The 13,543-nt window shown below is 35.3% G+C and overlaps 1 protein-coding gene across 12 annotated transcripts in view; it reads right to left on the bottom strand.

The window, feature by feature from the left end:
* Nucleotides 1-13,543, bottom strand: part of MAGI2 (membrane associated guanylate kinase, WW and PDZ domain containing 2) — a 1,329,894-nt gene that overhangs the window by 221,964 nt on the left and 1,094,387 nt on the right. For all 12 annotated transcript variants that reach the window (XM_072791399.1, XM_072791396.1, XM_072791402.1 and 9 more), the window contains one exon: nt 12,593-13,231. In XM_072791399.1, coding sequence (XP_072647500.1) covers nt 12,593-13,231 — 639 coding nt within the window. The remainder of the gene's footprint in view (nt 1-12,592; nt 13,232-13,543) is intronic.

The following is a 13,543-nucleotide window of genomic DNA, read 5'->3' as shown; positions in this document are numbered from 1 at the left end:
GAACAAGGATTTATTTTGTTCACTGGATATCCTTGTAGTTACAACAGCACCTGGGACATTTGTGAAATGAACAGAGAAGAGAGACACAACTTAGGGGAAATTTGGTACATGACCAAAGAGAAAGAAGGGATGCCAAGGTTACTTTAAAAGCCCAGGCAAAAAAAAAAAAAAAAAAAAAAAATCAGTAGAAAATAGTTTTGTCCATTTTTGTACACTCAGCTGCATTATGTGACTCACACATGCATCTTCCTGATTTTTGTTTTGTGACTATCTTTCTCTTCCTAGTGTTATACATAATAAGATAATTTAACAAGTGTACATACCAAGCTCTGAGGAAAAATTGATAAATAAGACCCAGTCCTTGCTTTTGAGGGAAATTGGCTAGCATTTAAAGAACCAGTAGTTTCTCTTAATTGGCATTTTTGTATATCTTCAGTAGACCAATTATTTACATTTATATTGAAGACTGTGGGAGTTTAAATCTTAACACGCCCTTTTCTTTGTCTTGCATTTAAGTGTTCGCAGATTAGTAAATGCGGTAAATAAAAAGTAAATACTAAATCAATAATTAATAGTTATATCTTGTCACATGCAGATTGGATTTACCATCTAAAAGACACTTCTGTCCATTCTTCCATTTATATTTAGAAATAGCTAACAGATACATCTTTAATAAAAAAAAACCCCTGATATATTAAGCCAACTATTTAACTTATGTGTGTGGTATGGGTTGGGGTGGAGTGGGGGCACTTTCTGGGTTAAAGAGAGTCTGCAGTTTTAACATTTTTATTGTTATGGTACTTGGACTTTATAATAAAGAACTGAAGAAGTCACTTGTCTCTAAGAATCTCTTGGGTATAATGGATGGCATCCCCTCCTCTTCCTGAAACGAGGTCTAAAAGATTAAGTATAACAGCTCCTCCTTTTGGAATCTACCAGGAGAACATTTCACTAACTCAGGCATGAGAACTAATAGGAATGTTAGTTCTTTTGGTGATAAGAAGTTGATCTGACATGAGTTGACTGGCAAAAATAAGATAATCTAGTATAATTAAGAAAGGAGAAAGTGTACTTTTCTCCTCAGATTATATAAACAATCACAGTACATGTAAATAAATACACTCTACAGGTTCAAATATGAAAGAAACTTTGTCAAGTGACCAAAACACTGATATCAACTCCTTCCCAAGTAGTCAACTAAATTAAAAAAAAAAGTGTTTTTTTCAATTATTAACTCAAAGTATTTGATCCTGTTGTCAAATGCAGTGTTAAATTCTCAGCCCTATCTTACTCAGCACTTTACATAATTGTTCACACCTTCTATCTTGAAACATTTTCTTCCATAGGGCTCCCAGTACCCTCCTCTCATTTCTCCTCCTCTTCAAAGTCGTGCATTCTTAGTCTTTCATTGTTTCCTCTTCCTCTTCCTGACCTCCAAAGTTGAAGCTTCCCAAGCCTCAGTCCTCAGAAATGTTTCTCTTCTTGATTTATGCTCACTCCCTGAATGTTCTCATTCATTCTCCAGCTTTAAATGCCCTCCACACCAGCCATCACCACTTGGATAGCTAAAATGCATCTCGAGCTTGGCATGTCCTCAACTGGACTCTTGATAGTTCCACAGTCCCCCATAAGCATTTCCATTCAACATATTCATCACATCAGGAAAATGCAACTCTGTTCTTCCAGTTGCTTAGGTCAAAATTTTGCAGTCTTTGATTCCTCTCCTTCTCTTATACCTTACATCCCATCCATCAGCAAATCAGAATCTGATGCTTTTCTGTTGAAATATATTCAGAATCCATTTTTTAAACACTCTCACTCCCACCATCTTTCAATCTCTCTTCCTCTCTTATTTGTATGACCATGAAAGCTGATTCTTATCTGCCTGTTTCCATCCTTGCCTACCCACAGTTTATTTTCAACATGGCAGCCATTGTGAGCCTTTTCAAATGTTGTATCTTCTCACTCCTCTGCTCAAAAACTCCAAAGGCTTCCCATTTTACTCGAAAGTAAAATCTCAAGTCCTTTCCACAGCCCATAGCTACATAAGAATTTATGTCATCTGCCTCCCTACAGCACCAACAATCTCTGATTGCATTTGCCATTCTATTTCTTCCCCCCTCTGTCTCAGTCACATGAGCTTCTCTCTTGTTGCTTATCTACATCAAGCACAGTCATGCCTCAGGGCCTTTCCTCTGCTTGAAATGCTCTTCCCTGGATATCTACACAGCTTGCTCCCTCACTCATCTTCTTACAGATGACTCTCCCTGACTATTCTTTCTAAAAGACAATGTTTTTTCTTGCTCATTCTCCTTTTCTTTACTCTGTTTCTCAATTTTTCTTCATTCTTATCTCTAACATGTATTTCTTTGTTTATTATATAGTTTCCCCTAGGAGGCAAGCTTCTTGAGGCAGGAACTTTGTTTTGACTACTGATATATTTCCAGCACATAAACCAGTGCAGAGTACACAGTAGGTCCTCAACAAATACTTATGAAGTGAACAAACACATGGATGAATAAACCCTACATATCTAAGCAAAAGCCATTAAAACTTTCTGTATATAAAATTTGGGGAACTTTAATATTAAAAGTCAGAAGATAAAGATTTGATTTCTGTTTCTGATACTTCTAAGTATGACAACTTTATAACTATTCCTAGCATCCTATTTCTTTCACCCTATGGATCATCTGTGCAACAATTTTCCTGTTTGGTGTATATCTCCTGAGATCCATGGCATTTTTCCATCGTTTCCACTGATAATTATTCACCCTTCTTTTTTTTTTAAGAATTTTATTTATTTATTCATGAGAGACGCAGAGATAGAGAGGCAGAGGCATAGGCAGAGGGAGAAGCAGACTTCTTGAGGGGAGTCTGATGCAGGACTTGATCTCAGGACCCTGGAATCACAACCTGAGCCAAAGGCAGATTCTCAACTGCTGAGCCACCCAGGTGCCCCTTATTCACACTTCTTATATTTGAGGACCATAAATTGTCCATCCCCCTGCCTAGATACACCTTCATTGAACTTGGGCCAATTACTGAACCTTGAATCTAAGTTTCTTTATCCATGAAAGTTGGATTGAGAAAGAAAATGTGAAGAGAATGTGTGAATTTAAAAACATATACCACTGGCTTGAGTGTACTTCAAAAGCCTACAGTGAATCATATTACAATATCTTGTCACAAAAAAAATTTCATCTTTGTTTCACATAATCAGTAGTTATACATCCCTGATGTGCAGATCAAGGTGCAGACAGCATATAAAAAATATCAAAAGCAGAAGAGCTACTACATGCATGACACCAAATCATTCCCTTATTTCTGGGCATAGAGGGATACCATATTCTGTAGCCTCCTGTGGGATCTAGAGCTGAGTTCTAGTCAATGGAATATGGGAAGAAGTGATGTACACACCTCCCAGGACTGACCCCTAAAGTGTTTTATCTACCACCTGGTTAGAGAGGACCCAGTAGGGGACTTCAAGGCCTTAGGGCATGGAGATCCACCAGAGAGAAGAAGCCTAGTTCCTGAGTCACTATGTGGAGTACAGTTGCCCAGGAACTCTGGAAATCTGCTATCCAGGAAAACATATATCCAGGAAAACAAATCTACTATCCAACATGAACATGATTATTCACATCTCGTGGCATGGATTTACTACTTGGTTTGCTGTGTCATATATGCTCTTTTCTGCTGACATCAAGTGTAAAGTTGGATAATATAATATTGATTGTGGGATAGCTACTTTGCTTTTTGTTTTATCTCTCTGGATAGCACTCTTTTCAAATAACCAGTGCTTTTCCTCTTCCAAAAAGACTCCTATATCAGATCCTTATTACTGGAGAGTATTGACTCTCTTTTAGTAATTTCTAAAGTCTTCTGCTGTTGTGGTGGTAATGGCACTTTTAAAATTCTAAATGCTTCTTTACAAGGATCTTTTATAACCCTAACTAACTAGCTACTTATACATTTCTCTAAACAAGGAGTGACATGAAATAAATATTAAAATAATTGGTATAATGGGTATGACATACACAACTTAGTCTTAAGTGGTCCAGAAACACACACACACACACACACACACATTATTAAGCAAATGAAGCAAAATGTTACTAGCAATGTGGGGAAATGGTATATGTTGTTATATGTATATATTCATAACTTCATGTGAATTTGAAACTTTATAAACAAAAAAGAATAGAAAAATGTTAACATTAAAAATATCAATACTTCTTATAATTTTGCTTTTAGTATTTTCTCTGTGCAATTTAAGACTTGTCAATGAATGTTTTTGTGTGATAATACGGCTTTTGAAAATTTATTTATTTTTATTTTTTATTTTTTTTGGCTTTTGAAAATTTAAAGGTGTTGTCTACTGAGACACAATTCTCTGTGTCCCTAATTTTTATGTTTTGCCCTCAAACACAGGTCTGATATAGTGTATGCTGCCTCTCAAATACACTGAATTCTGCTTGAATGTAAGAGAAAGAGAAGATGCACATTACTGACACTAATTAATTATTACATTGTTAGCATTTGAAGAGAATATTCTGATCTAGTGAAAACCTTTGGATCATGTTTTCCAGAGATAGGAAAGGAATTTTTCAAATACTGATCAGCTGCAATTTATGGGAGGTTCACAAATTAAGTAGGGGATTTTGTACATTTTAATATAAATATGAGTACAATACATGATAAGAATTGATTATAATCACTCTAGAATTGCTTTATTCCAGACATCAAATAACAGCTTCCTTGGGCGGAGAGTATAATGATTCCCTATATATACCACACTAGATAGAGCATCAGCTAACACATTATTTATAAATAAACTATATTTCTTGAGCCATTAATATAGAAAAAGTGTTAGCCAAACTTATCAAGAAAATACCACCAATAAGAAATGAGAATAATAGAAATACTCTTAGGTAAAGTGGACAATAGAAGACAAAATTAGAAAATGCCCAATTCAATTCTATTTAAACACTTTTAAAAACATGAGTAAAAGAGGCAATTTTGTAGGATGATATAAATTATAAAAACTGAGTCCATTCAAGATAGAAACTCTAAAATTAATTACTATGGAAGAATTTGAGAAAGTTGTAAAAGGTATCACTCTCCTTTACCAAACCAGTTTGAACACAAAAGCCAACCCACCAGAACTTGATCATTTCAAAGGTGTATCTCTTCAAAGAACAGATATTACTCACTGTTACTTAAATTTTTTAGGGCAGATACAGAAGTAGTTATTGATTGCTTTTATGACACAAGCATCACTTTGATAGCCAACTGTAGCAGTAAAAAGCCAAGACGAAACAGAACTCAAAAAAGAAATCTTCAGATCAATCTCATATCTGAATGTTGGTGCAAAGTTATACATGAAGAAATAGAATCTAGGAGCACATTGTAAGCATAAAATGGAAGGATAGTTCAATAACAATAAATCTCTTAATTCAATTCATCATAATGATAAATCAAAGGGGAAAATATTTTTTTTTTATTTTTATTTATTTATGATAGGCACACAGTGAGAGAGAGAGAGGCAGAGGCACAGGCGGAGGGAGAAGCAGGCTCCATGCACCGGGAGCCCAACATGGGATTCGATCCCGGTCTCCAGGATCGCGCCCTGGGCCAAAGGCAGGCGCCAAACCGCTGCGCCACCCAAGGATCCAAAGGGGAAAATATTGATCATCTCTGTAGTTGCCTTTTTTGGTTTTTGGTAAAATTCGTTATCCATTTTTGATAAAAGATTCTTAATGAAATAGGAATTGAGGGGCTATTTCCTTTAGATGGTAAATATTCATCTCAAGTAAAAATGTATTAACTGTGTAAAATGAGACAGCTTCCATTTAAGACAGGAATAAGATAGGAATTTCCATAATTCCCACTATTAATCAACAGTATTCATGAAATAACAGTCATATGTATTAAATAAGACAAATCAGAGGTATGCAAATAGGAAAGGAGAAGGCAAAGTGATTGTTATTTGTAAGTGTGTGATTGTATGCTTCCAAATTCCATGAAATGAACAGCAAGATATATGAGAAACAGTTAAAATAACTCAGTAGCATATTTATGTGGCATTTATTTTTCATTTGTCTCCCTCCAATGGAATGTCAACTCTACGATTAAAAGACTGTGGTTGGCTTTGTTTATTATTTTATCTCCAGTGCCAAAAAAGTGCCCAGTACATAGTAGGCACTGAAGAAATATTTGTTAAAAGAAAGAATAAATCTGCACTCTAGATTTATTCTCTCATGCAGAGAGAGATGTGCAAAGACACATGAATTATTTTTTTATAACAGAAAAAGATAAAAGTAAGCAAAATATCCATTAGTGGGTATCTAATTAAATGTGTTATTAAAAATAATGAGGTATATATTTGAACTAATATGTTAAGCCCTCTAAGATAGATTTTTAGGTTAAAAAAAGCAAGGAACTAGGCCATGATACAAGTCTTAACACATTGAAAAGGACTGAAATAAAATAACACATATTCTTCTCCAAAGAGAAATTATTAGAAATTCACAGAAAAGAATCAGGAAATCCTAAATGTTTGAAAAATAACACATTTCTAAGTAACCCCCTATGCATAAAAAAAGAAATCATAAGGGAAACAAAAAAATACCTTGAACTGGATGAAAAAGAAAACATAGCATAGCAAAATTTATGAAATTAAGCTAAAGAAGTACTTACTGTGAAATTTATAGCTTTAATGCTTTTATTAGAAAGAGAGGACTAGAATCATTAATCTAAGCTTGAAGACAGAAAGGCAAAGTAAATCAATCACGAAGCAAGTAGAAGAGAGGAAATTATAAAGGTTGGAGTGGAACATGTTGAAATAGAAAATAGAAAAACAATGAATCTAAAAGCTGGCTTTTAGGAATCAATTTTATGAAATTTTGTTAAAAACTTTACGCTGACAAATTTGACAACTTTGATGAATTGTAAAAATTCCTAGAAATAAAGAAATTACCAAAAACTGATTGAAGAAGATTGGAAAATTGGAATAGGCCTATATCAAGAAAATACATTTAATTAGTAAACAGTAATATTTCTACAAATAAAAACCAAGCACAGATGGCTTTACTAGTGAATTCTATCAAACTTTTATCGAAGACTTAATATTGGTCCCACACAAACTCTTTCAGAAAAAAGGAGAAGGAACACTCTGCAACTCATGTGAAAAAGCCAGGATTATCCTGACACAAAAGCCAGATAATGACATCACATGAAAGAAAATGAAAGAAAACCTCTCCCCAAGTAGGTTAAAAAATTCTTGCAAACAAAAATCTGCAACATACAAAAAGAATTATACGCAAATGCAGTTATCCCAGAATGCAAAAATTAGTTCAACATCTAAAAATCATGTAGTGGTGTCTCAGTGGCTCAGTTGGTTAGGCATCCGACTCTTGATTTTGGCTCAGGTCATGATCTCAGGGTTGTGAGATTGAGCTGCACGTGGGCTCCACACCTAGCCTACATCTTTAAGCAGACTCTCTCTTGCTCCCTCTTCCTATGGCCCTCCTCCCATAAAAAAATTTAAAAATCATGTAATGTATAACACTGTATTAATAAAAGGTAAAAAAAAAACCCACATGATCATCTCAATAGTTTCAGGAAAAAAAACATTTTGTTTAAAGCCAAAATACATTGATTATTAAAATTCTCAACAAACTAAGGATAGGAACTTTCTCAACCTGGTAAAGGGCATATAAAAAACCTATACCTAAAATCATACTTAATGGCGAAAGATTAATGTTTCCCCCCTAAAACGGACAATAAGGCAACAATGTCTGCTCATAATCATTTCCATGAAACATCATAGTGGAGGTTGTAGCTAGTGTAATGAGGCAAGATAGATGAACCAAAGGCATACCAATTGGAAAGGATGAAATAAAACTGTACCATCAGACCACACACATGCCCCAGCATCAGGACCATGTCTATGTAGACAGTCTTATGAAATTTATAAAAAAACCTCCATAAGTAAGTGAGTCAAACAGGGTTGTAATGTATGAGATCCAAAACAAAATCAAATGTAGTTCTTTCTATTAGCAACTAACAATCTGAAAATGACAGTAAGAAAATAATTCAACTTACAATAATGTCAAAAAGAATCAAATAACTGGGAATAAGTAAGCTTAACAGAAGTAGCATAAGATCTGCACATTGAAGACTATAAACCATTGCTGAAAAAAATTAAAGGAGACTCAAATAAATGAAGAGATATACCATATTTATGAATCCAGAGATTCAGTGTTAGGTTGGCAATTACTCACAAATTGTTCTACATATTTGGAGCAATACCAAAATATCCACAACCCTTTTATTTAAAACAAATAAAATAAAATAAAAAGGATGATCCCAAAATTTACATAAAATGGAAGGAATCTCGAACAGCCAAAATAATTGTGAAAAAGAAGAAAAAGAGGATTCACACTACCTGATTTCAAGACCTAACATAAAGCTAAAATAATCTAAGAAGTATGGCATTACCATAAGGATAAACATATAGAGCAACGGAACAGAGTAGAGAAAAAAACCCTCACATTCATGATAGTTCATTTTGTATTAAAGTATCAAGGCAATCCAAGAGGAAAGGATAATTTTTTTCAACAAATGGTTCTAGAACAATTAAATATCCATATGCAACAAAATGCATTTAGACCCTTACCTCACACTATGCACAAACATGAGCTTAAAATGGTTTATAGATCTAAATGCAGGAGCTGAAACTATACAACTTCTAAAAGAAAGCAGGAAAAAGTTTGTGACCTCGGGTCAGGCAGAGAATTCATAGATACAATACTGAAATGATAATCCACGTAGGAAAACACTGATAAATTAGACTTCATCAAAATTAAAAACTTTCATGCTTCAAAAGAAACCATTAAGAAAATGAAAAGACAAGCCACAGGCTGAGAGAAAATATTTGAAAACCATATATCTTATAAAAGATGTGTAATCAGAATACAGAAAGAACTTTTACAACTTAATAAGAAGATAAATAGCCCAATAAATATTGAGATGGGCAAAATATTGAGTAGTCATGCCATGAAAGAAGATATATGAATGCTAATAAACACATGGAAATAAATGTGGTAAACACATAAAAACACAGAGAAATGTAAATTAAAATCACAAAAAAGGTATCATTATACAGACACTAGAATGACTGTAATCAAAAAGACTGACTATACCAACTAAGGGCAACAATGGGCAGAAACAAAACCTCATACATTACTAGTGGGAATGTAAAATGGTATAGTCATTTTGGAAAACATTCTGGCAATTTCTTAACAATTTAAATATATATTTGCCATATAACCCAGCAGTATCACTTCTAGGTATCTTCTCAAGAAAAATGAAAATATATGCATGCACAAACACATCTAAGTGTTCACAGCAACATCATTTATGAACGTCGATAACTGAAAACAACTCTAATGTCCGTCATTTTAGGAATGGATTAAAAAATGTGGTAAATCCATACATGGAATACTAACTACTTAGCGGTAAAGAAACAAACTACTCACATATGCCCCAGCATCAGGACCATAATGGTCCCATCACAGGACCATTATGCCATGTAAAAGGCTACATACTGTATGATTCCATTTATCTGGTTAGTTAGTTAAGGATTTATTTCAGAGGGAGAGTGCACACACCAGCAGGATGGGCAGAGAGAGAGAGAATCTCAAGTAGACACCATGCTGCACACAGAGCGTTATGTGGCCTTGATCTCAGGACCATGACGAGATCATGACCTGAACCAAAGCCAAGAGTCGGCTGTTTAACCTACTGTGCTGCTCCGGTGCACCTGTATGATTCCACATATAAAATTTTCCGGAAATGCAAAACTACCAAAAAAAAAATATCCAGAAAGCATAATTAGTGATTTTCTGGGGCTGAGGGAACTTGAGATGATGGATGTTCTAAGGATTTGGTGACTGTTACACAAAAATATCATTTTAGTGAAATTTATTGATGTATACACTTTAAGTGGGTGAATTTTATGTTATAGAAGTTATGCCACAATGGTGTGTGTTAAAAAATGAAATATACCCTAATAACCAAGATATTTAGAGCAAGACATAAGTATGTATAATATCATATCATTTATAGTAAACATACTACATTTATTCATTCATGTGCTAGTTAAGACCACAACAGTTCTGGAAGTATATATATTCAAAAAACAAGTTTGCCTCTGAAAAAAGGACTGAAAGTCTGGGACAGGCAAGAGAATTATTTTTCATTGTATACCTTCTGATACTGTTTAAAAAAATTAAATTAAACCATGTATAATATTGCTTTAAAAACTAAAAATCCTAGTAAATAACTAAAACAAACAACCAACCACAATTCTGATATAAGGACCCAGGCATGTGAATCTGCTCCTGAAGGTCTATACTTATGTAAATGAGGCTCTAAGCACTTATGAGTAGCCTATAATAAGATAAAGCAAATTTCATCCCCAAAACATGATATTAGATCCTTATAATTTCAGAGAGATAAGTGCAAATTGTGGGAACTTGGGGAAACATGAGAAGTTTTTGACCAGAAGCACTTTAAGCATTACAGGGCACCATATTCTGTAGTCTACACTAGCTACAAAATAAACACCAATTCCTTACCCCCAAACACAAGCAAAATGCAAACAAAATGTAACACACTGGAGGATTAAATGAGAGGTGGGGAAAGTAGAGGGAAAAAAAAAAGAGCAAGGATAGAGTGGTCTAGTGGATAGTGGGCATTCATATATAAATATAAATATATAAACATATAAAAATATATACATATATAAATATATATACACATATATAAATGATTTCAAAATACTTTTTCCGCTATGCCATGCCTTAAAAAAAGCCATTATATATGATATGCATTCAAACTTGTTTCTATGAATCATACAGTGGATATACTGAACAGTGCTTTTCAGTATACCTTTTAATATCAAGAACCTGTTACAAAGATTTGCTTTTCAGTTGCATGCTATGAAGAGATGGCTTTAATTAAGAATATTTATTTTAATCTTACACAAACAATGGGAGAAATTAAAATACACTGTCAATATTTAATTATAAAGATTCAAGTGCTATTTTGTAACGACGCCTTAAGAAGGTCAAATTTAAGACTTCTGCCCTCAGATTTTCCCTTTTTAATACAGAAACATAATACTTTGTAGAGCGTTGCTCAGAAATGCCTAGTATTTGATGTCCATTTTCACACAAGGAATCAATAATGTAAATATTTCCTCGAAGTGGAAACACCTGCAGGGAGGGTCAAGGAAATCATAAAAGGTACTTCTTTCAAGCTTTCACTGCTTTCATTTGCATTTCAAACCAACAGGGCTTTCATGCTGTGTTTAGTGCTCTGAATAGACAATCATATATATTTGCCACATGTGCGTTCTTCACGCATGCGTTCCTTGCAGTGCTGCTCCTTCTGAACCACCCTTGCTGTGGCTTCATTTACACTCAACACACATTTAATGAACACCTACTGTGGGCTGTTCGATATGAAGAACAGGACCACCAGATTAGGTAATAGGATCATCCCAATATAGCAGACGAGGCTTCTGAGGCTCCTGGACTCCAAGTGTCCCAAGTCCCAGAACTGGCAAGTGGAAAACCAGGACTTAGCCTGAGCCTTTTCCTTTATATCTATTTTCAAGTATCCATCCTATCCGTGGCCCTTCCCTCCTTTCTCTCCCTAGTGTCACTGATAGTTAAGAGCAGAGTAGCACAGAAATGAAGGAGGGGTTTTCCGCTTGCCCCATTCACTTCCCCAGAAGGTAGGAGGGAAGAAACACCCTGGGCTCAGATTACTAACACACTCCTCACTGCTCCGATGTCCATGGTTCACCAAGGACACCCCGCTTAACTTCAGCCCCAAACTGTTCCGTAATTTTCTGCTCAAATCATGGAAGTCACCAAGAGTAATTATTGCTGGTAGTGGAAGAAGTGTCCTCAGCATCCCAATTCACAACTCTACGTAAAGATTTTTCTGCGGCAACCAGTTCCTCAAGGTCCTTAGGGGGATTATCAAGATTATATTTGCAAGTTCAAATATAATCAAATATAATCTTGATAATCCCCCTAAGGACCTTGAGGAACTGGTTGCCGCAGAAAAAGGGCTGAACCAGCTCCCACCTGCTAGCCTGGAGTTCCAAGCACAACACAAAGCATTGATTCGATTGGAAGAATCAGATTTCTTAATTAAGTCAATGGAAAACCAGTTTGAGATCTCTACGACCGGTATACGTTAGTGAACTTTTAGAATATAACCCACTCACATTTAGGGATTCAGGTGTTACCCTCCAAGTTCATACTAAGATAAATGTGTAAGACAGCACCACTTTTCTTGTGTTTAATAAAAGATAGGAAAATACATACTTTCAAAATTAAAAAAAAAACCACGGTTTTCTGGACTCTTGCATTTTTCTCTCTTATTCATTGACCTTTATTTTTTAAAGTATGATTTCATTCAACTCCAGGGAAACTTCTATTTTTATGATATTATTGTAAGGGTCTTACTATTTTACCTGTATATTTTATTGCTGAGTCAGTGTTTATCTTACCTCCTCGATGGATAATCAAAGAAGTCTCACTTCCAATGGGACAGTCCTTAAGTATATCCACTACTTCTGTATGGCTCAGGTTCTGTACATTCTGCTGGTTGATCTCAACAATGAGGTCACCTTCACACAGGCCAGGGCATCCCTGAATGTCAAGTATTTGTTTCACCCGCTGTCCTGTAGGACTGTCGGCAATAGTGAAGCCAAAGCCCTGGGCACCTTTCACAATGGTTAAGGTCATAAGTTCAGCTTGGGTGGCCCCAGATGAAGCCATAGACACATTGTCGTCATGGACAGGTGGTGGATACGTGCCATCTAATTGACCATCAGCTGGCATTGAGTGCAAAGAATGAGGCGGTCGATCTGTTATATCCGGAACCGACTGTGAGGTCCGAGAAATGTATTCCAAATATGTTTCATAGTTATGTCTTCCATTGACCATCACCGGAGGTGGCCTCTCCATTATTGCAAGGGGTGGCACCATGCTGTTAGCAGGATCCTCAGGATCAAAGGGCAAAGGGTAGCCACGACACAACACCAGGTTGACACTCTGACCAATAGGAACAGACTGGAAAAGTTTGACTACATCTGCATGAGTGTGTCCAAGGACACAAACTTCATTAATATAGACAATGACATCACCTGCAAGGAAAAAAGAAAGAGATTGACAACATGAGGTAAGTTCAATTAAAGTTGACATAGAGAAATGGAATTATTTATGAGACTAGTATAAGAGGCACTCGGTTTCTCAGTAAGCAGTGAGAAAATCAATTAGAATAATATTTAAATTCGCTGTAGGTGACTCAAGGTTACAACAGGTCTGCCAACAAATACAACGATCAAATGATGAAAAAAATGCTATGTACTCATTCTTGGAAGTCAGAAGCATCTTTGTGTTCAAAAAGAAAGGCTCAGGAAGGAAAGTCTAGAAGAATTTGTACCTTGAGGAAGCAT

Source organism: Canis lupus, chromosome 21 (genome assembly GCF_048164855.1).
Source record: "Canis lupus baileyi chromosome 21, mCanLup2.hap1, whole genome shotgun sequence".
Lineage (NCBI taxonomy): Eukaryota > Metazoa > Chordata > Mammalia > Carnivora > Canidae > Canis > Canis lupus.
The sequence above is the reverse complement of the archived record's forward strand: the minus strand, read 5'-3'. Positions and strand labels throughout refer to the sequence as shown.